Here is a 26,942-nt window from a genome sequence, read left to right as displayed (position 1 = left end):
ACTTTAAGACTAGACAGTAAGAAGTGGTAGAAAAATAAATTGGAGAAAGCCAAAAGGAAAAGGTGGAGTGCAAATCCTGCCAAGAGACTTAAGATGGAGGAAAGCAGAAATCAGAGAAATAAATAAATAGCCAGAAATCCAAGGCAGAAAAAAAGAATTTTAATTCAGGATAAAGTAGTGTGGTACCCGTATTTATAAAGGTTAATAAATAGAAAATAGAATTAAGAGGATATCTTTCGATATCTTTTGATGAAGCCAGGGGTTACATCTCTTGGAGGGACTTTTTTTCTACGGCACCCTTGTAAATGTGTAATACAATACCATATGAAAAAATATATATTCTTTGAGCCATTCCAGTTGACAGCCTTTCTGGCAGGAACTCGACTGGATGAAGGGAAATTAAAGTGAAGTGCAATTGAATAAATGATATCCTTTCTCAGCTAAAGGGATCTTGTTTTCCTATATATTTGAATTAATATTTGTTAATATGTTCGCCTAATCCTTCTTGGATCTAATTTGAGGACTTGAGCTGAATTTAAGCTAAACATTTATTTTATTTGATTATTATGTATTCTAATTTTGAGTATTATTTTCCTGCTTTTCTTCAACTTTCTGTACAAGTGGATACTTGATTTATAAAATGTGAAAACTTGATAAATAAATAATAAATAAAAAAAAGAGGATATCTTTCATTGGACTAAGTTTAATGCATTTCTGACCAACTGTCAGAGACTAAGAATCTCCTTTCTCAGGTCAGAACAACTTACTGTCTTGACCTGGGGAAGATGGTACTGGCCTCAGAGCTAACTGAAAAATGTTTTTAAGTCCTTTCAAAAAAAAACCAAACCAAACAAACCACCTTATTTTCCATTTTTTAAATTTATATTTTTATTCTTAATTTGTAATGTAATTTCATAATTAGGATTGTAAGCTCTTCTGAGCAGGGACTATCTCTTGCATGTACATTGTAAAGTGCTGCGTGCGCCTGGTAGCACTATAGAAATAATAAATTGTTGTAGTAGTAATGCACAGTGTGTATAATACCATCAGGTAAGTATAACAGAAAATTTTTGCTCACGTGAACTCAGTCCTTTGCTTGCAAAAAAATGTTTTTGCTCACGAGTTCAGACCTTAGAGAGAACATTGGGCTGCACTCTCCAGGCTATGGGCAACGTGAGTGATGTAAACATGCTGCCATCAGTGGCCCCAGACACTATCCCTCCGCTACAGGCTCCTGTACCCAACTAGGCGGGAAGCTGTAGCTTAGGGAAAGCCTTCGGGGCAGCCAAAGGCCCTGGACACAGAATTAAGAGCAAAGACAGAAGGAAGTACAACCACAGACTGGGAAAGGATTAGAAAAATAAAATCACCAAAAGAAGTAAGGAAAAATTTTCAATTTAGTGGCGATTGTGTGTCAGTTTTGAAAATGTATATCTGCTGTCTATATTTTGCACTGCTCAGGAAGAAATGCATTTGTTTCTAGTTCTTTGGTGTTGTACTGTATGTAGTGTCTGGCATCTTAGGGTAGTTTGTTTGTGTATATTAGGACTTTTAGTTTGTGGTCCTGTATTTGCGTAGGGTTTACCTGTGTTCTGCATGTGTGACCAAAGCCAGGTGCTCTGGCAGGAATGAAGGTCAAGAAGCATTATTGGTGTCATGGAACCAAGTAGGAAAATATTTATCTGCTCTCCTTCAGCCTTTTTGGGCCCAAAAATGACCCTCACTAAAATATTGGCGAACACCACTGCACTAGAGAGCACTAGCATAATATTAGTGTTCCATTCAGAATAACCTTAAAATAGTAAAATGAAGTACCAATAAACACAAATACTAGACTGAATACAATATAAGAAACTCTGGCCTTGAGAGCCAAAAACTGTTCTCCCCTCAGCAAGTGCCTGTGACAAAACATTAAAAAAAAAAAAACAAACCCCTAGGAAATGCTGTGGGACAAACTTAAGGCCAAGATGAAGCTGTAGCAGCAAAAGTCAAAACAGTGAAAAGAGAAAAGGGAGGTGGTATCTGTTGTGGGTTGTGCAATTGGGATAATTTTAGGAATAAAATGAGGAAATAAAAAACCTCTGAGAGCGAGCACTCTAGAACAACTGGGAAATATTAGCTATTAGCAAGTATTCTGCAATTGAAGACCCACAAAACATCTATGCTGACTGATCAAGGCCATGAGAACCATCAGTGAGCACCCTCACTAGTGCTTCACAATTCGAATCGGTTCACAGATTCACTTTGGGTCAATCGATTCGAATCGATTTAAAAAACAAAAAATCGGCTTCCCGATTCGGCTGACCCTCCCCCCTCAAATAGGAGTGACAGCGCTGCTCTTCTAGGCCGGCCGCTGCTGCACCTGCTTTAGAGGGCAAGGATCAGTCGCGAAGTGCTGCTGTCCAGTTCCTCCCCCCCCTGGCATCCGGCTTCCCCGCACCCATTTACCTTTGAAGAGTAGCCTGCACAGAAGATCGCAGCGTTAGCGATGTCTGCAAACAGTTTCGGAACTGTTTCCTCTGCCGCGGTCCCGCCCATCCTCTGACGTCACATCTTTGCTGGGCAAGGTAGTCCTCTTGGTGACCTGTGCTATCAGTGAATCCACCTTCAGCTGAACATCTATTGAAAATTCACAGCTTGGCCATAGTCTTGGCCACTTGAAGGGACCTCTCTGAAGACTCCCAGTGGTGACTAGCTTCGTGATATCAGGATGCAAGGGAAAGAACGTGGTTGCTGGTACATGGAGGCTGGCAGAAATTCCAGCTGCAATTTATGCAGGAAATTTGTTATGATGGGGAGTGCCAATTGCTTAGAACAACCACCGCACCTTGGGATCCTCCCTCTGGTCCAAGGCCACCACCGATTCTTGTCTGCTGGTCTCATGCAGAGAACCTGCATCCTGGAACAATAAGGGCATAGAAATCAGACTTTCCAACCTCCCAGTCCACGTCAGACTGGACATCCTGGAGCAGTTCTGTGTCTTTGCACGTTGCATGGTCCGAGGACTAATCCCCAGTGCTGCCACTACTGTCGCGTATTCAGCAGATGCTGGGGGACCCTGGCAGTTAAATAAGCATTCCACATCAGGCTCACAAAATTTGTGAAGCCTTGAACAGGGTCTTGATGATCCTGACAGGGACTCCCTGAAGGTCCTCTTGGGTTACATGGTGCTCGCACATCTGTGCTTCGCCAAATCTCTTTCGGAGGGCTCTGGCCAAAGGCCTCTTTGCTTGGGATCGAGCCTCCTGCAGATCCCCAGCCTGGAGAACTCAAAGGGAGGCCATGCCCAAGGCTCCCACCCTTCCTCCGCATGCCCTGTGGCACACAGGCGCTCTTTGGCCAACCATCCAGCACAAACCTGGCATGATAAAGGGGTAGAAAGGAATGAGGGATCCATCCCTATCAATTTTAAGCAAGAACTAAAGAGTTTCAAGTCAGATGGAGGCTTTAAAAAAAAAAAAAAAAAAAAAGGATCTTTAAAGTCCAAGATGGCCATCACCAGCAAATTCATGCCAGGAACAGCCCGGGGGATCCCCTGAAGCTCAAAAGTACAAGGAAAGGACTTTGGCATCAGAAACCCCCCCCCCCCCCCCCCCCATTTTCCCCATAGCCTTACTCACTGTGCCATGTGGTGGCTGCCTGCCTCAGCTCAGAAGTGCAACTGGAACAAATGGAGAACACCTCTGCTTCACAGGTTCACTCTACAAACTTGGGTCTTTGGGCTGCCAGTCAGACCGCCTCAACACTCAGAATTTTCTTGCCATGACAAGGAGAGGAACACACAGTCGGCCCGTTTTTAATCCCGGCTCCCAGCCGAGCCGAGAAGGAACTAACAGCCTGCGTTCAAGCTCCTGATCATCAGCTACTCAGGGGGCTGGCCCCCAAGCTCCAAAAATGTTACAGTAGGCTGGTTAGACAGGTGTTCCCGAGGGCAGATCCTGCTAGCAGCAGACTTCTGCTGTGTGAGTCTGCGTCTCTCCAAGGCAGAGATCCCAGCAAGAGGAAACATCTGGATATTGAGCCTCAAACAGGAAACCCCCCCAAAAATAAAGCACCCAAGCAGATCAGAAGAAACACATATGAGCAACTTGCTTGCAGAAGAAAAATCAAGGGGGCAAGAATGAGCCTATGGGAAGGAGATGGAATTGAAAGATGAGCGATATTCTGCAAGCAACTTGCAGGTTCAGTTGAATAACCATAGTGTTCAGGACTACTAGAAGGACAGTTGGAATGAGCAAGAATTATGTTGGAACATGGGATGAGAGGGAGGAAGAGAAGGAGAAATGTTATTTTAAAAAATTTCTACACCCTTATAGTCTAAGCGGTACACCCTTATAGTCTAAGCGGCTTGCAATATTCACATAGACAAATCTAGGACAAAACAAAATACATCTTACAAGAAATAAAACATAATACATCAATAAAGGACTAACACATCAAGTAAGGGATACATCTTATAATTTAGAACAGTGTTCTTCAACCTTTTTACACCTATGAACTGGTGGGAATAAAATTATTTTGTAGACCAGCAAACTACTAAGACTGAAATAAAAAACCCCATCTTTGCTCCGTCCCACAAACCATCTGATCCCATCAGTAAAAGCCTCAAATAGTTATGATTTTATATTGAACGTATTTTATTAAAGTATAAAAAGAAACAATATTCTGTACAATTGTCATTTTATAAATACAAATAATACAGGGCAAGGATCAACCTGTCTCCCCTCCCCTTCCCCTCTACTATCAAGAAAACTGAATAAGCCAAATTATTACAGAATGCTACACAGAAATATCATGCTAACAGAATACCGCAGTCACACATGACAGGGGACCCAAATCCTTCACGGACTGGCAGGAAATTTTTGCGGACCTGTGGTTGAAGAACACTGATCTAGAAGAATGCTTTAACAAATAAATATGTTTTCAAAGATTTTTTGAAGGACTTCAAAACCTTTACACTGCCTCAAAGAGCCACTCAAAATATTCCATAAACAAGGCCCAGCCACACAGATCTCTGCCATCCATGTTTTCTTATAGCGTACCACATGTGGATGTTCAAGCAATAACTTCATTGTTGATTGTGAGTGCAACGAACGAGTTGGTAAATACTTCTTTGAGGCTTGCATTAAATACCAAGGTGCTTCTCCATGTAGGGCAACACTGGTCTCCCTACCTAAAGAAGGATATAACCCTGCTGGAGAGGGTGCAGAAGCGAGCCACGAAGTTAGTAAAAGGTATGGGAAACTTGAGCTACAAAGAACGCCTAAGAAAACTAAGCTTGTTCACCCTTGAGAAGAGAAGACTACGTGGGGATATGATAGAGACATTCAAAATACTAAAAGGATTTGACAAAATCCAGCAAGAAGCATCGTTATTCACATTGTCAAATGCGAGTCGGACGAGAGGTCATGGACTGAAGCTGAAAGGAGACAGGACCAGGACAAATGTCAGGAAGTTCTGTTTCACACAACGAGTGGTGGATACTTGGAACGCTCTCCCGGAGGAGGTTGTGATGGAGACCTCCATTATGGGATTCAAGGGCAAGTTGGATGCACATCTCCTTGCAATCACATTGAGGGATACAGGTAAATAAGATCTCATCTGGGAACACCTAGGTCTTCGTCAGGAAGCACCTAGTTAGGCCTCCGCGTGTGCGGGTCACCGGACTTGATGGACCAAGGGTCTGATTCGGTGATGGCATTTCTTATGTTCTTATATATTACTGTCAAGAAATTTGTATTCAATACGAAACATGACAAGCAACCAATGCAGCCATTTCAACACTGGAGAAATATGTTGTAAACGAGATAGACTAGTTCTTGCAGCCATATTCTGGACCACTTGTAAAGCATGTATTTTAGATTTGGTCATACCCATAAATAATGCATTGCAAAAATCCAATTTTGCAACAAGACTTTGAATTACAATTTGAAAGTCTAATATAGACAACATCGGCTTAACTCTGGAAAGTATTCTCATCTGCATAAATGCCCCTCTTAACATGTAAAATATGTTTTTGCATTGTTAAATGCTTGTGCAAATAAACATCAAGCAATCTCATACTGGGAAGGATTGCCAATTTCACATCCTGCACTTTTATCTCTTTCAGCTGCAATAATTGCCATCACCTATAAACATCACTTCTGTTTTCTACAGATTTAACATCAATATATTCTCATTCATCCATTTTCCTATCTTTTCCTATAAGTTGTCAATTTTGATACCACATACTCAATCCCTGTTTCAGTTGGAAAAAAAAATCGTATCTGCATACATTCGTTAATGTAAATCTAACTCTTCCAGTACTTGCCCTTAGGAAGCAAAGCAGATAGCACTGATCCCTGTGGCATTCCCTTATTTAGTGACATCACTGCAGAGGTTCAACCACCACTTTTTACCACAAATTTGCAATTTGTCAACAGTAAATTAAACCATTTCAATACTACCCCTCCTATTCATCTCATATGCAATTTCTTCAACAAACTCAAGGAATCTATAGTATGAAAGGCTGCAGATACATCTAGAGAGATCATACAATAAGTTTTTCCTATATCCAAACCTCTCCAAAGAACATCCAGAATGGATAGTAACAAGTCTCAACTCCCATGCCCATTCCAAAACACATATCAATGCTTATCCAGCCAGTTATTTTTTCTACAAATTCCTCTAACTTTTCTAAATATTACTCGTTCAATAATCTGATACAACTGGCATCACTGAAATGGACCTTTAATGTTGAACCCGAGGAGGGAAGAACAGCAGGAAACATGAGGAAGAGAGAAAGGAGGCAAGATGGAGGAAAAAGGAAGGGAGACATCAGGCCATGAGGGGGAGAGGGACAGGAGATGCTGGGTTACAAGAATGTAGGGAAGGGATATACTGGAAATTGTGGAATTATTTGGGAGAGACCGAAGGAAGTGTGGCAAAGAGATGAGGATAGTGAATACAGTGGTAGAAATGTGGTAATGAGCAGTAGATGAAAGACAGAAGGGAATAGGAGACTTGGGAAGGCTGAGATGAGAAATGGGAAAGCTAGAACATGAGAAAGGGAAAGGGGATGGAACTTATATACTGCCTTTTTACATATTCAAAGCAGCCTGCGCTCAAGTCTCTGATAAAATCAGAAGGTGAGCTGGCTCCTAGAATGGTCCCTGAGCCTCACAGAAACACAAAGCAGGCTGGCACAACACGTACACCCGGGGGTTGCCCTGCAAGCTGCAGCCTGCCCTTGTGGAGTCTGTGTCCTCTCTCAGGCAGAGCAGCCCCCAAAATGGGGTCCTCTGGCACCAAAGCCTCCCAGAAAAGAAGAAAAATACCTGAAAATAACCACCAAACAGAGCTGATCAGAACAACTTCAGTTTGCTTTCAGAAGAGAGCAGTATACTCCATTGATGAAGGAAGAGGAACTGAAAGATGTGAGTGACACCTTTCTGCAAACAGTTCATGAGCACAGATTGATCCCCTAACGTACAGACTCCTGTGTTTAACAAATGGAGGATTAAGCAACTTGCTCAGGGTGTTGATGCAGCAGCTCTAACACTAGGCCACTCCTCACCTCCAGAGAGATGGAAAAGTTGGTAGGTAGTTGATAAGAACAAAGGAAAAAAAAAAGGGGGGGGGGTGAAATTTGAGTTGGCAGAGAGGCAGAAAGAAAAAAAAAGAAGAGCAGGAAGAGTAAAAAAGATCAGTATATCAAAGAAAGCTGTAGTGAGAGAATGAAACAAGACATGAAAAACGAGAAAGACATGGACAGCAACCACTAGAAAGGGAATTAAAACCAGCCCTTCTCAGAGCTACAGAAAACAAATATTCTCTTTCTGTGTCTCATAAGTGTGTTACTTAAAGCTAATTTGAAATACTTACTGTGCGAGAATGGAGGCCAGGCAGCCATACACAGAAGGTGTGTACATATTTCCATTCTGGTTGGAAACAAGCAAGGAAGTTTTGGTCTTCTGATTAAAAAGTTCAGTGCTTGCCTTCATAAAGGATTTCTCCACATCTCTATCAAAGTATGTATCTTCCAGTTTCACATCCCTATAACAAAAAAATACAGAAAATCTCACCATGGAAAATAAAATGCCTTTGCAGAGCCACACAATGCAGTTCACCTTTTCTCCACCTCTCATTTACCCCCTCCTTTACAAAGCCGCGCTAGTGTTTTTAGCGCTGGATGCCGAGGTAACAGCTCTGACGCTCATAGAATTCCTATGAGCATCCGAGCTGTTACCACCACAGCTGGCGCTAAAAATGCGAGCACAGCTTTGTAAAGGAAAGTGTTAGGGCCTTAAGTTAAGCCTTTTTCCTCGGGGGGGGGAGGGGGAGGATTAAAAGACTCTTAAATCCTGAGTTGCTGAATATCATAACAATGGAATTAAATAGCAAATTAAGCATGGCAAAAATAGAATTTTAAAAATCCATCTTTTCTTTGCTTGTTCTTGATTTTCTTCTTCCTAGTTTTACCTCTCCTGCCAATTTCATCCTTCCAACCTGATCCTCTCTTCTTAGAGCTGTTTTCTCAGCCACCTGCTCTTTGAACCTCAGTTCCTTTCCCTGTCCTCATCTGTTTTTCTCTTTCAGTCTCTCTCTCACCCTTCTCTTTGCATTATAGCCATGCCCCCTTTTCAGCTCTCTTTTCCCTTTCATAGTCCATGTGTCTTCCTCTCAAAACCCATCTCTTCTAGCTCTGTGCCTCGCCTTGCTTCCTCATGCCTTTCCCAGAGCCTCCCTCAACACTTCTCCTCCTCTTTATGGTAGACCTAAGGCATAAAACCTGTCCAACCTACACTGCAGCTCTTATGTTCTCTATTACTCCATTGGTTAGAAATTTCTTAGCCAGCCAATAGGCTGCAGGGGAAGGAAACCACTAGCCTAGGAGACACCAACCTTCTGTCCTGTTTTTCTCTGCAGCCTATTGGCTGGCTAAGGAATGTCTGACCAATGATCTCTCCTAAGCCACAGGTCCTGCTGCCTTTGCAGCATATTGACTAGTTAAGGAATATTTGACCAACTGACTGCAGGAGACAGTGGGAGCAGTAACTACATAGCCACTGCCTTTCTTCCTGCTTTCTCCATTGGGAAAATTTCAGCTCCGATGTCTAGGCAGGGCTAGAAAGAATATTGGGGATACTCTAGCACCCACAGCACTAGAGCCTATGGCAAGATTCCTGCTTCCCCGCCATGACTCAGATCTCTGTAAGTCTGAGCCAACCAGTGACATAAGTTTGGATTGGTCTTGCGGTTTCAAGTCTGAGACTCAAGACCACAAGCCCAACCTAAACTTTCGGCACCATGCAGCTCAGATTTGCAGAGAGCTGAGTCACACTAGGGAAGAAGTTCACTGAGCCCATTGTTTTTTCTGCAACTGAAGGTGAAGGGAAAGAGACTGAACAAAGCCTGGGGGGAGGGGGGTACATGACAGAGTACACAAGTAGATTGGATGCAGGATCCGAGTAGATGAGACAAACCAGACATTTCTGAATACTGACCCCCATGACTTGACTTGTTTCAGAGGTTGCCCTGCAGAGCTATCAAATAAGTGTAAACATTATATGACCAGTTGAATGTTACCTAGCTAAGACTGCATGGAAATGTTATCTTTCTCAGGAGCTTACAAATCTGTTAAGGACTACTTTTATAAAATGTAAAGTGACGATACTATTTGAGACATGCTGACATGCAAAGCAAATCAGGAGGGCTCGATTTACACCACTTCACCCAATGACAGACTGATTTTACAAAAAAAGTGTTCACATTGTAAGATTGCTATTTAACCCATTGTACTTAACAAAGAGGAGTAATTGAGCAAATTAAAGAGAAAATCTGCTCTAACCTGAAAGCTTCAAGGCCGGCATATATCCCACTCTCTGTGTTGGGACTTGGGTCACTAAGGAAGTCATTTAGCAGCAAGCGAGCCAAAGATTTCTGTATAAGTTTGCAGTATGGTGAATGAAAAATCATGAAGTCAAAATCATTCAGCGTAAAATGACCATCACTTCCCTCTGCAAAACAAATTGTGGTAAGTTAAACATAAGAACATAATAGCCTTACTGGGTCAGACCAATGGTCCATCAAGCCCAATAGTCCGATCTCATGGTGGCCAATCCAGGTCACTAGTACCAGGCCAAAACCCAAGGTGTAGCAATATTCCATGCTACTGATACAGGGCAGCAGTGGCTTCCCCCGTGTCTCTCAATAATAGACTATGGACTTTTCCTCCAGGAACTTGTACAAACCTTTCTTAAAACGCTATTCACTCTTACTACATCCTCTGGCAACGTGTTCCAGAGCTTAACTATACTCTGAATGAAATTTTTTTTACTCCAATTGGTTTTAAAAGTATTTCCCTGTAACATTATGCACAACCAAAGACAAGTACACACTGGAATCTCATTTAACACTTCATGAACAATAACGCTGCTATCTTTGCAAATCCCATTACATAAAACAAACTCTGGCAAATAATGTGCTAACAGTTAGTAAAGAAAGGCTATAATGACAGATAAAGATTCTGATTTATAGGATGTAGTCAAAGCTCAGACTGTTCAAGTATTAAGGCCAGGATTCTCAAAAAACTGTGTTAAAAAGTGACGGTCTGCTAACGCAGCCGTTCTGATAATGAATTTTAAAAAGTGAGTCGTTCTCCCAAAAACACTCATGTAAATGAGGTTGGCGGAGAGTAGCAAAGACTTGCTAAATTTGCATATGCCCATCGTAATGCAAGCGGGAGAGATGCCCACTTTCCTGCAGCCAACAACCCCCCCCCCCACTTCTAAATCCCCCCTCCCCTTTACCTCCATGTAGATCTCTGTCTGGAGGGCCACAGATTCCCTCCATCCAGCTGTTCCACAGCTTCAAAATGGGCCTTCCCCTCCCCGGTGCATCAGTGGATGCACCAGGGAGGGGCCTAAGGCTCCGATTGGCTCGGTCACCCCACAGGAGAGGCATTAGGCCCCTTCCCAGTGCATCCCAGGATGCAATTGGGAGGGGAAGGCCCATTTTGAAGCAGCTGACCAGCTGGGTGGAGAGAATCCACGTCTCTCCGGTCAGAGATCTACATGGAGATAAGGCGGGGGGCGGGGCCTCGGAGGAAAGGGGTGTGTTTTATGAAGCGGGAGACGAGTGGGCATATCTCCCGCTGCAAGGGGGGGAGGTCGCCGCCACTGCAGGGGAGGGTTCTTTGTGGCAGGAGAGAATCAGCATCTCTCCCGCTGCATCACAACATGGCTTTTCTAGCAGTCTCTGACATTGCCATGTTTGTACCAACACTGCTGCATGGATCAGTTGCTTATTTTTGTTGTCAAAAGCCAACACTGCTTTTAGAAAATGGCTCAGCAATTTTTAAGAATCCACTGGAGGGCTCATTTCAGTGCTGAAGAGCCCATTTGCATGTCATCAGAGAACGCTAGAAACCTTGCTAAAGGCAGAAATAATCCGTTTTGATAATCCACCGTTAAAATGTGTGCAGGCTAAGCCACTGGAAAACAGTTTAGCAATGGCGTTAAAGTTTTGAGAATCTGGGCCTAAGTGCTGCAAAGTTCACAGTTCAGGTTTATTTAATAAATTGTAAATAAAAATACCTAAGCGGTTTATAAACCAATTAAAGTAAAAATGGATAAATATTGATGGAAAGAAACAGTTTAAGTTACATGGGGATTTAATAAAAATTCCAGGAATGGCATCGTAATTTAAAATGTAAAATCAAGGGAAAAATGAAAGGTGGGGGAGGATAACAGAAATATAAAGGCAGATAAATGCCAAATGGCCCATTCTGTCTGCCCATTCACAGCATCCACTATTTTCTCCTTTCCCTAAGAGATCCCATATGGCTGTCCCACACTTTCTTGCACTTACACATTGTCTCCACAACTTTTTCCGGGAAACTATTCCAAGCATCTACCACCCTTTCTGTAAAAAAAAGTATTTCCTTAGATTACTCCTAAGCCTTTCACCTCTTAACTTTATATCCTATGACCTCTCATTCTGGAGCTTCCTTTAAAATGAAAGAATTGCCTCATGCGTATTTATGCCACATAGATATTTAAACGTCTCTATCATATCTCCCCTTTCCCGCTTTTTTTCCAAAGTATACATATGGAGATTTTTAAGTCTGTCCTCATATGTCCTATGATGATCACCAACCATTTCAGTAGCCTTCCTCTAGACAGACTCCATCCTGTTTTATATCTTTCTGAAGATGTGGTCTCCAGAATTGTACATAATATTCTAAATGAGGTCTCACCAGAGCCTTTTACAAAGGCATGAATACCTCCTTTTTCCTACTGGTCATACCTCTCCCTATGCATCAGAGGTAAGTGTGAGAGGGATGCATGCGCTAGTTATCCTAGATGGATTCAAATGCTTTAGTAAAAAAAGCAAACTTTGAGAGTGGCCTTAAATCTTAACATGTTAAGTGATTTTAATGGTATAAATCAATGTACCAATTTCAAAATAAACTAAAATATTTGATCACATAGAACAAAATTGTGCCTTGACTGTCATAAAAAGTTAATCTTTAGTTTTCTAAAATTGCTCAAAATTAAATTAAATGTTTACACAGTAAACTAAGAGGCACTTCTATTGAAGTGTGGTAGGTTTTTACATTAATTGTACCTTAACCGCATCTGCTAAGCTGAACAGATCGCCAGAAGAAAAACGCTGGCCAATTTTCAAAGTGATTTAAGCAGGCAGGAGCCTCTCCTACCTGCTTAAAGTTGCTTCCTGCTGCTTACATGGCGATATTCAGTGGCACTTAACTGGAGAGTGTTGCTGAGTATATCCAGACTACCCAACCAAAAAGTGGGCATGTCAAAGGTGACACTGAGGAAGAGCCAGGGATTTTGCAGGTGCTGGCACCTGTATGACTATTTTTACATTCCCTCCTGATCTCCCTCCCAATCTCTCAAACAGACCTCCCTCTCCTACCCCCTAGGCTATGATATTCCAAGCCCCCTCCCCCCACTACCCTACCCCACCTACCTTGACTTCAGAAAAAACTCAAAACACACTTATTCCATGGACAGAACCCTTAACACACCCTCTTACTTCTTCAACTCCCATCAATGCACGTGAACCTCCACCTACTCCTTCTTATTGTACTCGCCTAACCTGTTAACTTCAATGACCTGTATTTTCCTGTAAATAAATATTTCCTTCAGCACAGTTACTTACCGTAACAGGTGTTATCCAGGGACAGCAGGCAGATATTCTTGACTGATGGGTGACGGCACCGACGGAGCAATTTTAGAGTGATTGCACTCTAAGAACTTGGAAAGTTCTAGCAGGCTGCACCGCGCACGCGCGAGTGCCTTCCCGCCCGACAGAGGCGCGCGGACCTCCAGTTAGTATAAGCCAGCTAAGAAGCCAACCCGGGGAGGTGGGTGGGACGCAAGAATATCTGCCTGCTGTCCCTGGATAACACCTGTTACGGTAAGTAACTGTGCTTTATCCCAGGACAAGCAGGCAGCATATTCTTGACTGATGGGTGACCTCAAAGCTAACAAAGAGGGATGGAGGGAAGGTTGGCCATTAGGAAAACAAATTTTGCAAAACAGATTGGCCGAAGTGTCCATCCCGTCTGGAGAACGTATCCAGACAATAATGAGATGTAAAAGTATGAACTGAGGACCAAGTAGCAGCTTTGAGATTTCCTCAATAGGCGTGGAACGGAGGAAAGCTACAGATGCTGCCATAGCTCGAACTCTATGGGCCGTGACAGAACCTTCCAGTGCCAGTCCAGACTGAGCATAACAAAAAGAAATGCACGCTGCAAGCCAATTTGACAACGTACGTTTAGAAACAGGACTTCCCAATTGATTCGGATCAAAGGACAGAAAGAGTTGGGGAGATGATCTGTGAGGCTTAGTACGCTCTAAATAGAAGCTAGAGCCCGCTTACAGTCCAAAGTATGAAGAGCCTGTTCTCCAGAATGAGAGTGAGGTTTCGGAAAGAAGACAGGCAGAACAATGGATTAGTTGAGATGGAATTCCGAGACAACCTTAGGGAGAAACTTTGGATGTGTACGCAGAACCACCTTGTCATGATGAAAGACTGTAAAAGGTGGATCAGCAACTAGTGCATGGAGCTCACTGACCCTCCTGGCAGAGGTAAGAGCAATAAGGAAAAGTACCTTCCAAGTAAGAAACTTGAAAGGAGTGGTAGCCAAAGGTTCAAATGGAGGCTTCATTAAGGCGGAAAGAACCACATTGAGATCCCAGATTACAGGAGGGGCTCTGAGAGGTGGTTTTACATTGAAAAGACCCCGCATGAATCTGGACACCAAGGGATGAGCCGAGAGAAGTTTTCCATGAACTGGCTCATGAAAAGCAGCAATAGCACTGAGGTGGACTCTGATGGAAGAAGACTTGAGTCCAGAGTCAGACAAATAAAGTAGATAATCCAACAAAGTCTCTACTGCAAGGGAAGTGGGATCATGGTGATGAAGAAGACACCAGGAAGAAAACCGAGTCCACTTCTGATGGTAACATTGCAGAGTGGCCGGTTTCCTGGAGGCATCCAGAATGGAACGAACGGGCTGAGACAAAGAAGTATCATGAGAAGTCAGCCCGAGAGAAACCAAGTTGTCAGGTGCAGAGATGGAAGGTTGGGATGCAGAAGGGTCTCCTGATGTTGCGTAAGCAGAGAAGGAAACAGCGGAAGAAGAAAAGGCTCCCTGGCACTGAGTTGAAGTAGAAGGGAGAACCAATGTTGCCTGGGCCACCGTGGAGCAATCAGAATCATGGTGGCTCCTTCCCTCTTGAGCTTGAACAAGGTTCGTAACATGAGAGGCAGAGGAGGGAAAGCGTACAGGAACAGATTGGACCAATCGAGGAGAAATGCATCCGCTGTCAGATGGTGAGGAGAGTAGAGTCTGGAGCAGAATAGGGGCAGCTGGTGATTGTGAGGAGCTGCAAAGAGGTCTATCTGAGGAGTGCCCCATTGAGCGAAGATGGACTGTAGAGTTAAAGGATCGAGTGTCCACTCGTGAGGCTGGAGAATTCTGCTGAGCTTGTCCGCTAAAGAATTCTGTTCTCCCTGAATGTAGATAGCTTTCAGGAATAGTTGATCTGTGGCCCAAGCCCAAATCTTCTGGGCTTCCTGGCACAAGAGGCGAGAGCCTGTCCCACCCTGCTTGTTGATGTAGTACATCGCAACTTGATTGTCTGTGCACAGCAGGAGGACCTGGGGAAAGAGAAGATGTTGGAAGGCCTTGAGGGCATAAAACATTGCTCTGAGTTCCAGGAAATTTCCTGGGCTGTCCAAAGTCCTTGAGTTTGGAATTCGTTCAAATGAGCTCCCCAGGCATAAGGGGAGGCGTCGGTGGTGATGACAAGTTGATGAGGAGGTAGATGTAACAGAAGACCTCTGGAGAGATTTGAGGATATCAACCACCATTGTAGAGACTGACGAAGAGATGATGTCACAGATATGTGTCGTGAGCAAGGATCCGTCGCTTGGGACCACTGGGTAGCTAGGGTCCATTGAGGAGTGCGCAGGTGAAGACGTGCGAAGGGTGTGACATGAACTGTGGAGGCCATGTGACCCAAGAGTATCATCATTTGCTTGGCAGAGATGGAACGCTGAGGAAGTACCTGCTGACATAGACATTGAAGGGTCTGAAGACGGTTGGAAGGCAGGAACGCTCTCATGAGGACTGTGTCCAAGACCGCTCCAATGAATTGAAGTCTCTGAGTGGGGATGAGATGAGATTTGGGTAGATTGGTCTCGAACCCCAGAAGTTGGAGAAACAGGATGGTTTGGTTGGTGGCCAGGAGTACTGTCTGAGATGAATTGGCCTTTATCAACCAATCGTCCAGGTAAGGAAAGACCTGAAGGTGGTGAGAGCGTAGAAAGGCAGCCACCACAATCAGACATTTGGTGAACACTCTTGGAGAGGAGGCAAGGCCGAAGGGCAGTACCTTGTATTAGTAATGACAGTGATTGATCATGAAACGGAGGTACTGTCTGGAGGTCAGATTGACCGGTATGTGAGTGTATGCCTCTTTGAGATCGAGGGAGCATAGCCAGTCGTCTTGATTGAGAAGAGGGTAAAGAGTGGCTAAAGAAAGCATCTTGAATTTTTCTTTGACTAAGCATTTGTTGAGATCGCGAAGATCTAGAATTGGCCTGAGATCTCCTGTTTTTTTGGGAACTAGAAAGTAACGGGAGTAGAATCCCTGTCCCTTTTGATCTAGAGGAACTTCCTCTATGTCGTTCAAAAGGAGGAGGGATTGAACCTCCTGGAGAAGGAGGGAAGACTGAGGAGTGTTCATTGCAGACTTTGGGCAGGAAGGGTCTGAAAGTTGAGAGAGTAGCCGTGGCGGATGATGTTGAGGACCCATTGGTCCGAAGTGATAACTTCCCACCGGCTGAGGAAAAAAGTGAGACGGCCACCTATAGGTTGAGGTAGGTGGGTAGATGTTTGGACGCTGGCTATGCCCTGCAGAATCAAGTCAAAAGGGCTGCGTAGATTTTTGCTGTGGAGGTGGCTTCACAGGTTGCTGTTGCGGTGGCCTAGGAGTCTGTCGTTGTTGTTGACGTTGACGCCTAGGTTGCTGGGGAGCTGATGGCAATGGACGAGCCACATAACGGCGTTGATAGGCCGACTGCTGTCTGAAAGGCCGTGCCGGTGGAGCCTTCTTTTTTGTTTTGAGCAGAGTATCCCAACGAGTCTCATGGGCGGAGAGTTTCTGGGTGGTCGAGTCCATTGATTCCCCAAAGAGCTCATCCCCCAGGCATGGGGCATTAGCCAACCGATCTTGATGGTTGACATCAAGTTTGGATACTCTAAGCCAGGCAAGGCAGCGCATGGCCACAGACATGGCCATGGTTCTAGTGGTAAGTTCAAATGTGTCATAAATTGATCTTACCATAAATTTACGGAGTTGGAAAAGAGAAGACGAGCAGTGGTGGAAAGCCGGTCGTTTCCGCTTAGGAAGGTACATTTCAAAGGAAGCCATGGTGGTAAGGAGATGCTTAAGATAAAAAGAAAAGTGAAAAGCATAATTACCAGATCTATTAGCTAACATTGCATTCTGGTATAGTCTCTTACTGAATTTGTCCATGGCTTTGCCCTCTCTGCCAGGAGGGACAGAAGCATATACACTAGCTCCGGCGGACTTCTTAAGTGTAGATTCCACAAGCAGAGATTCATGTGGAAGCTGTGGCTTATCGAATCCAGGAATAGGGATTACTTTATATAAAGAATCTAATTTACAGGGAGCTCCTGGGATGGTCAAAGGAGTCTCTAGGTTCTTATAGAAAGTTTCCCTCAAGATGTCATGAAGAGGGAGTTTCAAAAATTCCTTTGGAGGCTGATCGAAGTCAAGGGCATCAAGAAAGGCCTTGGATTTTTTAGACTCAGCCTCCAAAGGAATGGAAAGAGATTCACACATGTCCTTCAGGAAGGAAGTGAAAGACGTAGAATCATGTTTGGAGGATGGATCAGGAACAGCAGGATAGACACAGTACCGGGAGATGTTACCGACTGTAACGGTGCCGAAGTCTGCACGGATTGATGCTGGGCCCTCGGTTCCGGTGCGAGGACTGGCATCGATATCGATGAGGCAGAGTGGACCGGTACCGAAGCAGTGGACGCAGACAATAGAGGCTGCTCCACTGCCGGTACCGGTGGCTCAGACCGGACCGGGACCGGAAGGCTCAGTGCCAACAGAGCAGGAAGGAGTTGCTGTAACTGCTCCTTGAGCTGCACCTGTAGAATGGCTGCGATGCGCTCATCCAAAGAAGGCACCGGTGCCGCCTTTTTCTTTTGCGGTACCTGCAGTGCCGCTCGACGCCCCGGAGATGAGGAGCCCGAGGTCGAGGGACTCACCTCGATAGGTGCGGAGCGCTTCCGCGGGCGCCTCACGGTCGGCAGGACTGGGCTCTCTGCAATCGAGACCGGAGGACGCTCCAGCGGGGAAGGCTTCTTAGCCGGCTTACCTGGGTGTTGCGACGCCGACGCGGTATCGCGCAGTGTCGACGAAGTGGGTGCCGACTGAGATGGGGCCGATGCCGGTGTCGATGCCGCAGTTTCGGACATATCGGCACCGAAAAGCAAGCGCTGTTGTATCTGGCGATTTTTTAAGGTATGTTTTTTTAACGTGGCACAGCGGGTGCAAGTGGAAGCCTGATGCTCAGGACCTAGGCACTGTAAGCACCAGTTGTGCGGGTCCGTGAGGGATATAGGCCGTGCACACCGCTGGCACTTTTTAAAACCTGGCTGGGGGGGCATGAAAGTAAAGACGGCTTCTGCCAAATCGAAGGCCGAGGCCTCGATGGTGGCAGCAGGCCCCGCCGGGGCAAAACCGAAATGAAGAAAAAAATAACGAAAAAATACTCAGTTTTTTTGTTTTTTTTTTAGAAAAAAGAAAAGAAAGAAAGGAAAAAATTTTCCCCAAAAAGGTTTCGCGAGCGGGAAGGCGAATAAGAAAAGTTTTCAACAGCCGTTGAAAAATGCGACTTCTTAGATCCGCGGAAACTAAGAAACTGGAGGACCGCGCGCCTCTGTCGGGCGGGAAGGCACTCGCGCGTGCGCGGTGCGGCCTGCTAGAACTTTCCAAGTTCTTAGAGTGCAATCACTCTAAAATTGTCCGTACCGGGGCTCCGTCGGTGCCATCACCCATCAGTCAAGAATATGCTGCCTGCTTGTCCTGGGATAACTATTGCACACTCTTGTACTCGACTAACCTGTTAACTTCAATGACCTGTATTTTCCTAAACTGTTAACTCCAATGACTTCATCATTTGTAACCTTAATTAATTGATGTGAACCGCCTAGAACTCCCTGGGTATGGCAGTATACAAAATAAAGTTATTATTATTATCCCCTCAAATGACCCCCCGTCTAGTGGGAATTGAACCCAGTTCCCCAGGTTCTCAGTCCACTGTGCTAACTATTATGCTACTCCTCCAAGAGACAGATTACCTCTTACTAGATAAACTGGCTGGAGAAGACCCTGGATTAACCCACCTGCGGGGTTGCCCAACAGGCTACATTTTCTAAAAACATGGTAGACTCATTTCTTTCAATATATAGTTATTGAACAATTAAGTGGTTGAGCAAAAAGAAAAACCTCTCTCTATGCTCAGTGCTTTGCTTTAAAAATTATGATCTATTTTAGGGTTTCCTTTTGTATCATTTTTGTAAACTTTAGCTTCTACAAACGTTTGGAAGACTAAGCAATTCTATTAGTAGTTAACATGGTTTAGCAGTGCATTTAACATGATTTAGTGCATGAGTAAGATAATTGTGTGAAATAGTACATGCTGTCATGATAACGCAATATTAACTGCATGCTGTGCTGGAGGGTGGGAACTGGGTGAGAACTGAAATTAAGTGCACCCATGAACAGGAGACAGTGCACAACGCTTATTAAATGCTATCTCCTCATGGGATTAAAGTTTTTTTGCAATTAGCATGGATGAACTTATTGTGCATGAAGAAATGTTTTTGGGGGGGCAGAGGGAGGGGCAACAAGAGAAGAATCACCCCGCTGGCAGGAACCCCTGGAAACACTGTCAGCTATGCACCCAAATGAGACTCAGGGGCTACACTTACCTAAAAAATACCTTGGTATCGTAGAGTACCATATCCAGTACTTCTCACTTTGATATGAACATCTATAGGAGGGCCCTAAGGATGGGGGGATAGGTAAATCAGATCACCTTATAAGGTCTCCACCTGGGCTACCCCTGAAATATGGAGTGTCTTCTCAACCATGTGGTCAATAAGGGACAGCAGCCTTTCTTGTCAAAACCTTCCAGTGGGATAACTGAACTAACATGCCAGGCACACCCCTCAGTTATACAGTCTGTGCATTATTTTTTACAGTTTAAGTCTGGCAAGTGCAAAAAATTACACACTTTAGTGTTTACAGGACACTACATTTTGACTCCAAATATTTTTTATTCTGTACATAAGAGCTGTCATATGGAACACAGGTTGAAGGGGATGGATGGAAGGGATTCCTTTACAACATCAGGCTCCCCCTCTTAAGATCTAAACATTTAACTTCTTTAGGATCTGATTTACTAAGGCTGTTTTCCCAGTGTGTCAGGGTGGGGGGTAGGATAGAGCTTAATAGAACTGGCCCTTAATGTTCTATGGATTCAACTATCACCATCACAACCTATCCTCACCCAGTTTCTCATGTTCTCCTGTCCAAAATAGTCCCTTCTTAAGCTTGCTCCCCTGGATGCTAGGCTCTCAACCTCCCTATTGACCCCATTTCTCTCTTAAGCTCCCCACTTGTTGCCTCCCCTTTAACCCCCAGCCCTCATCCCTACCAGTCTCAATTTATCACCTACCCAGTTCCAGTCAACCAGCTACCCCAAACTAGCCAGCTTCAGCCACTCTCTAGTCTGCCTGAGCCAGCTGCACCCTCAGAATCCAGCGCACCACTGCTTCTTTCATCTTGCTAGCTGTCACTACACACATTTTCTTCATGTCTGGATTATATGGCTCTCTGAGTTCGAGATGTGCTGATACATTAGTCCCATAGTCTCACGTCTCTAGTGTGGGTAGTTGGACATTAGCACAGCCCCAAACACAATGAAAACCATGCGAGCCCTGCAGCAGCAAGGAAGAACATTTAGGCAGGAAAATCCCATGTGCCACAGCAAAACAAAACAAAACAATAACTTCTAGATGCAGCTTTAAAAGGTACATTTCAAGAGAATTTTTTTTGGTGGGGGAAGAGGGAAACACCTCCTTTACTGATGCAATCACTAAAAAAAAAAAAATCTACATATATAAAATCATCATTAGAAACACACTTAAGATGCGAACCACATACCTTTCTGCCACTTAGCATGGATTTTGTTGCGATAAATGGAGTAACAGTGATCTAATGCACTGAGATAGCATCTTATAGACAATTTCCCATCAACAACAGGATATTCAGATGACATGTTAGGCTTGTAGAAATCATAAGCATGCTGCATGTGTGTGGCACGCAGTCCTGAAACAGAGAAGCAGGGCATGAAGGTATCAGACCTTCACTTAAAACGTCATGTACACAGCCCAGTAGCAAATGCAAATTTAGACAAGCACAGTCAAATCATCTACATCCAACCGATGGCTATCATCTTCTTTCACTTTTTAGAAGTCTTCTTTACAGAGCTTTGGATACTAATTTTAGAAGTCTTCTTTACAGAGCTTTGGATACTAACCTCTATCAAATATTAAAGTTGCATTTGAGCCAACTAGCATGGCAACAGCACCAGCTCCACCTGTTGGTCGTGCACTACTCGTAGCATATACAGCAATGTCTCCAGCAACAACTAGCGCATATCGTCCTGCAAAATGCAGAGAGATCAAATTAGCGTGTGTGAAGCAGATCACAAAGTTTTGCTACAACTTTCAACTTTTTTCTGCTCTCTTTTCCTTGCAGGCTGATCAATTTCCTTTCAGCTTCAATTGCGAGGGATGATATACTGATGTGCAACAAGAGGCATCTTGGGATGATCAAATCTGGTAACAAATAGCGTGATAAAGAACTGGCCAGAGCCAGAAAGAATGGTAAAGTTACTCAAAATATAAAAAAGGCTACAATGTCTCTGTACAAATTCTAGATTTTAACTAGAATATAGCATGCAGTTCTGGAAGCTGACTTTCATGAGGGTATAAATGGAAACAATTCAGAGAAGAACTATCAAAACTTTAAGAGATAAAACTGAAAAGGACTAGATATTACTCTAAAAAGGATGATTTAAACATTTAAATACCTAAAAAAAAGGTGTATGACCATAGTCCATCTGAAAGGCAGTACTGGAGCAAGAGGTCAAGGTATGAGGTGAAATGAGAAAGATACAGAAGTACTACAAGAAATACATTGTAATAAACTCTTGAGTTGAAATAGATACACCATGGTCTAGGTAAAGAGGATCTTTAGTTATAGAAAAAGGGAAATCAGGAGTTCAAGTACTCTGTGGTATACAACAGATAGGGAAGATTGGCAGATTGCATAGGGTATTTGATTTTTACTTGTCATATTATATTTCTACAGTCTGTTTCCATAAAACAATGTTATCCACTTACCCAGAAGTAACTCTCATGATTTTCAAATACAATTTATAAAAGCTTGTACATAACCAAGTTGTAATTGCTTTGATTGGCCATGGTTAAAATTACTACTCTGCAAATGTCTGTAGAATGGATACAAGTTAACAGAACCCTCAATTCACTAGGGGAAAAAAAACAAATTGTAGGTGATATCTTTTTACTGAACTTAATGTTTGAATGCTTTTTAGAGATATATAAGAAATTACATTTTAAAAAAAGGTATCCCCCACAGCTTGTTTATTCACCCTTATACCATACATCTAAATAGACTAAGCACTACAATTCTGTTATTAAAAAAAAAAGAAAGATATTTACCATCCCAGGAACTGGATTCAACCCAGTTAACTGCATTAAAAAGTGCAGCAGTGCCTCCGTAACATGCATTGATTGTATCGATTCCTTCCACGTCTGTATTTCCAGACTCTTCAAAGAGCTGCATTAAGACTGACTTTACAGATTTTGATTTGTCTATGATGGTCTCGGTGCCAACCTCTAGCCTCCCAATACTGTTATAAGACAGACCATTCCTCTCCATAAGCCTCTGCACAACAGTAAGACAGAGAGAGTTGATGTCTTCTCTATCTGAGCAAAAGCCCATCTTTGCCTGGCCCAAGCCAATGGTATATTTCCCAGCATCTACACCATCAAATTTCTCAAGCTCTGCTTGGTCAACATACTGCGATGGGAAATAAAGCTCCAGAGCAACAATTCCAACATCTTTAGGCCAGCTGACTTCAGCATTCACAGGCAGGGATCCAGGCATAGTGGAACAGCTTTACAAATAAAAAGGGAAGACAATTAACTATTTAGCAATAACAGTCAGTACTGACAAATATTTGCACTGCATCCACAGTATTACAAAAAAAAAAAAAAAAAAAAGTTTTACATGATGCATTTTTTTCCAAAAGCAAGGTATAATTAGCACTCTATGCCAAATTAAAAAGCTATCATAGGAGACATTTTATAAACTTCTATAATGAAGTATCCCGGTACTTTATAAATCATTATTCTAACCAAGATGTCTAAACTACTTTACATAAAAGTTTGGATCTGATTTGTCAATGTTATTTGTAACACACCCAACTTGGAACTAGAACCACTAAATTCTGACTCCTACCGATATATCTTTACTGTAACCCACTTGTATCCCATGTACTGACAAAATTAATCTTTAATGTAAACCACTTGCATCCCATGTACTGATTAAACGTATCTTTATTGTAAACCGTTTCTATCCCATGTACTGTCAAATGTATCTTTATTGTAAACCGCTTCGAACTTCACGGTATAGCGGTATATAAGAAATAAATTATTATTATTAATGAGAAATGTAGGTGAATTGCTGGAAAAGCTAAGGTGGGGCGACAAGAGGCCTGCATCAAATTTTAGTTAATCTCGACTTCTGGACTATGGCATCTAGTATTTAAGAACTGCACAGTTTACATGTGAATCTATGATTTGAATCTGCAACCCTGAATTCTACCCTTAATTTAGGCAGTATTCACTGAACAGAGCTGTCAAATCTTCAGTACAAGAACACAGCCATTAGAAATCAAGCACAACATTTACAGAATCCTTAATCTTATAGAAACTGATATGATCTCTAATTTTAAAGTAATATTTTATTGTTTTGTTTTGTTTTTTATAATTCTTTATTCGTTTTCATATTTTACATGAAGTGTACAAAATATTGAGTTACAACTAATGAATACACAATATCACTTTTATATCTATTACATAATATTCTGAACAAATTTTTTTTATCCCCTCTCCCACCCCCACCCTTCAAGTACTTTCCAATCACCTTATACATATTGTATACCATATTATAACATGTTATGTAAAATTATTTTCACTACCCCCCTCCATGTGTGCCATAAAGAAGACAAGAAAAAGAAGAAAAGAAGAAGATAAATCCTATTATTCATTCAGTACAATACTTTGTCAATGGCCCCCATATTTTTATAACTTTAGGATATGTCCCTCTTTGTATTGCTATTACTCTTTCCATTTTGAATATATGACAAATTGTATTCCACCAAAATGTATAATTAAGGTTACTATGATTCTTCCAGTTATTGGTTATATGCTGAATGGCAACCCCTGTCATGACTAGTAAAAGCTTGTTATTTTCTGGTGAAATTTGACTTTTTTTTTCTCATCATCATTCCAAATAACACTGTGTCATATGATATTGCTACATGATTTTCCATCAATTTATTAATTTGTGGCCAAATTGCATTCCAAAAACTTTTAATGTAGGGACAATGATATAGTAAATGATCCAACGTCCCAGGTTCCAGATTACAGTGCCAGCATTTATTGGACTTAGAACTATCTAATTTTTGCAAACGTGTAGGGGTCCAAAAAGCTCTATGTAATAAAAAGAACCAAGTTTGTCTCATAGATGCTGACACTGTACATCTCATTCTCCAAGACCAAATTAGTGGCCATTGAGATGCAGTAATTTGATGCTTAATCTCAATGCTCCAAATGTCTTAGACCATTTTTTGGTTTTTTATTCAAATATCCAGATATTATTTTATACCACAATGCGGCTTGATGCCCTAGGAAGTCTGCTTGGAAGCATAAGAACTCTAAACTATATTGATTATTCAATGTTTTCCATTCAGGGAACCCAACCTGAATGGCCTGCTTCAATTGCAACCATTTAAAACTTTGTTTTTTACTAAGACCAAATCTATGTTGCAATTGTGAAAATTCCAGCAGTTTACCTTCCGAAATAACATCATTCAGAGATCTAATGCCTGCAATAATCCATTCCTTCCAAAGGATTTGAGCTCCGCCAATTTTAATCTTGGAGTTTATACATAAAGACTGATTAGTTGACTTGTTTATTGGGACAGGTGTTAATTTACTAATAAACCTCAACGTTTTCCAAGTATCCATTAATATCTTATTTTCTCTGTATCTTCTAGGCATGTTGATACTTGGAAGATGAACTAAATTTAGGGGAAACATAAGGCGCCATTCCAAATATAACCAATCCGGTGCATTATCTATCAGTTCTGGGAGGATCCAATACATACCCTGACGTAAAATATAGGCTTGATTGTACCTATAAAAATTTGGAAAATTTACCCCTCCCTCCTTAATTGATTTTTGCAAAGATACCAAAGCTATTCTATGCGTTTTACCAAGCCAAAGAAATTTCGTTAAAATGCTATTAAGCTTTTTATAAAAGGACCCCTGAAAATAAATAGGTATCATACTCATTTGGTAGCAAACTACAGGCAAGATCATCATTTTAATAGTTTGAACTCTCCCCCACCAAGAAAGATGTAACGGATTCCATTGCTCACATAACTCTGTAACTCTTTTCAATACAAATTTTTCATTTTCTTTTACTGTATCTTCAATTGTATTTTTAACTTGAATGCCAAGATATTTAATCCTTCTTCTTTCCATATGAACGGAAAAGCATCAAATAATCCTTTTACACAATGAACATTTAAAGGTATAAGTTCAGACTTACTCCAATTAATTTTATAACCTGAAAATTTGCCAAACATATCAATTAATTCCAATAGACAAGATAAGGTAGACTCTGGATTCATCAAATAAAGTAAAATATCATCCGCATAAGCCGAAATTTTATATTCCATATCAGAATATGGAATACCCTGTATCCCCCTTGCTTGCTGTATTGCTAACAATAAGGGTTCTAATACAACATCAAATAACAAAGGAGATAAAGGACAACCTTGTCTAACTCCCCTCTGCAATTGAAAACCATCAGATATCATATTATTAATATTTAATCTTGCAATCGGGAAGCTATACAATGTTTTTACCATTTGTATAAATCCAGAACCTATACCAAACCATTCTAAAGCCTGATACATAAAATTCCATTCTACCCTATCAAACGCTTTTTCTGCATCCAAGGAAACTGTAAAAGCCGGTTCATCCATTTTTTTTTTATAAATTTAACATATGAAACAATAATCTAGAGTTATTAGAGGAATGTCTTTTAGCAACGAAACCCGTCTGATGCGTGTCTATAATATGTGGGAGAGCTTTGGCTAATCTCAAAGCCAAAATTTTCGCCAAAAGTTTATTATCCACATTTATTAAAGATATAGGCCTGTAGTCTGAAACCAAAGTAGGATCTTTATTTGGCTTAGGCAAAACAATTACTATTGATTCAGCCATAGTACCTTTAATATCACCTTTTATAAGTTGTGTCTGATATAAATTTAGTAAATATGGGGAAAGGACATTTTGAAATGTTTTATAAAATTTTACTGTATAACCATCACCACCTGGAGCGGATCCAACTCTAAGAGATCTCAACGCTGTTTCTAATTCTTTTAATGATATAGGTTCATCTAAACTCCGTTTTATATGATCAGGAACCTTAGGTCCAATAATTAAATCTAAAAAAATTTTACCATCTTTTTGCCTCTCCAAATAAGGCTTGGAAGAATACAGGTCCTTATAAAATTTTAGAAATTGCTTTAAAATTATATCAGTTTGATTGGTTATTATACCATTATCATCTTTTATCCCATTAATGTTAGTTCTTCTTTTTTTTGCTTTAAGATAATTTGCCAATAATCTTCCCGCCTTATTAGAATTTCCATAATACATTGTCTGTTTGGAAAACAAGTCTCTTCTTATCATTTTTGAAGCTAATTCGTTATATTTACCTTTTGCTTTCAAAAGAGCTTGTAATATGTTCCCATTTGCTTACCAATTTAGTTTCTAGTATTTTAATTTCTTTTTCTAACTCTATATACTGTTTTTTAATCTGTTTCCTAACAAAAGCCGAATATGATATAATATGACCTCTCATAGTCGCTTTAAAAGTGTCCCATACATTTTCAATAGATGTATCTTCCACTAAATTAATTTGAAA

General features: G+C 41.9%; 1 protein-coding gene across 5 annotated transcripts in view; it reads right to left on the bottom strand.

Moving 5' to 3' along the window:
- Positions 1-26,942, bottom strand: part of HMGCS1 (3-hydroxy-3-methylglutaryl-CoA synthase 1) — a 69,978-nt gene that overhangs the window by 23,688 nt on the left and 19,348 nt on the right. For all 5 annotated transcript variants that reach the window (XR_004538203.1, XM_033931866.1, XM_033931885.1 and 2 more), the window contains exons 2-6: positions 22,376-22,833; positions 21,169-21,294; positions 20,793-20,957; positions 9,830-9,998; positions 7,864-8,034 (exon numbers count right to left, since the gene is read on the bottom strand). Coding sequence is in view for 4 of the 5 variants with exons in the window: in XM_033931856.1 (XP_033787747.1) it covers positions 7,864-8,034; positions 9,830-9,998; positions 20,793-20,957; positions 21,169-21,294; positions 22,376-22,833 (1,089 nt within the window). In the remaining variant the exon portion in view is untranslated. The remainder of the gene's footprint in view (positions 1-7,863; positions 8,035-9,829; positions 9,999-20,792; positions 20,958-21,168; positions 21,295-22,375; positions 22,834-26,942) is intronic.

The sequence above is a fragment of the Geotrypetes seraphini genome, chromosome 1 (genome assembly GCF_902459505.1).
Source record: "Geotrypetes seraphini chromosome 1, aGeoSer1.1, whole genome shotgun sequence".
NCBI classification, from domain to species: domain Eukaryota; kingdom Metazoa; phylum Chordata; class Amphibia; order Gymnophiona; family Dermophiidae; genus Geotrypetes; species Geotrypetes seraphini.
This window is presented reverse-complemented; position numbering and strand designations above follow the sequence as displayed.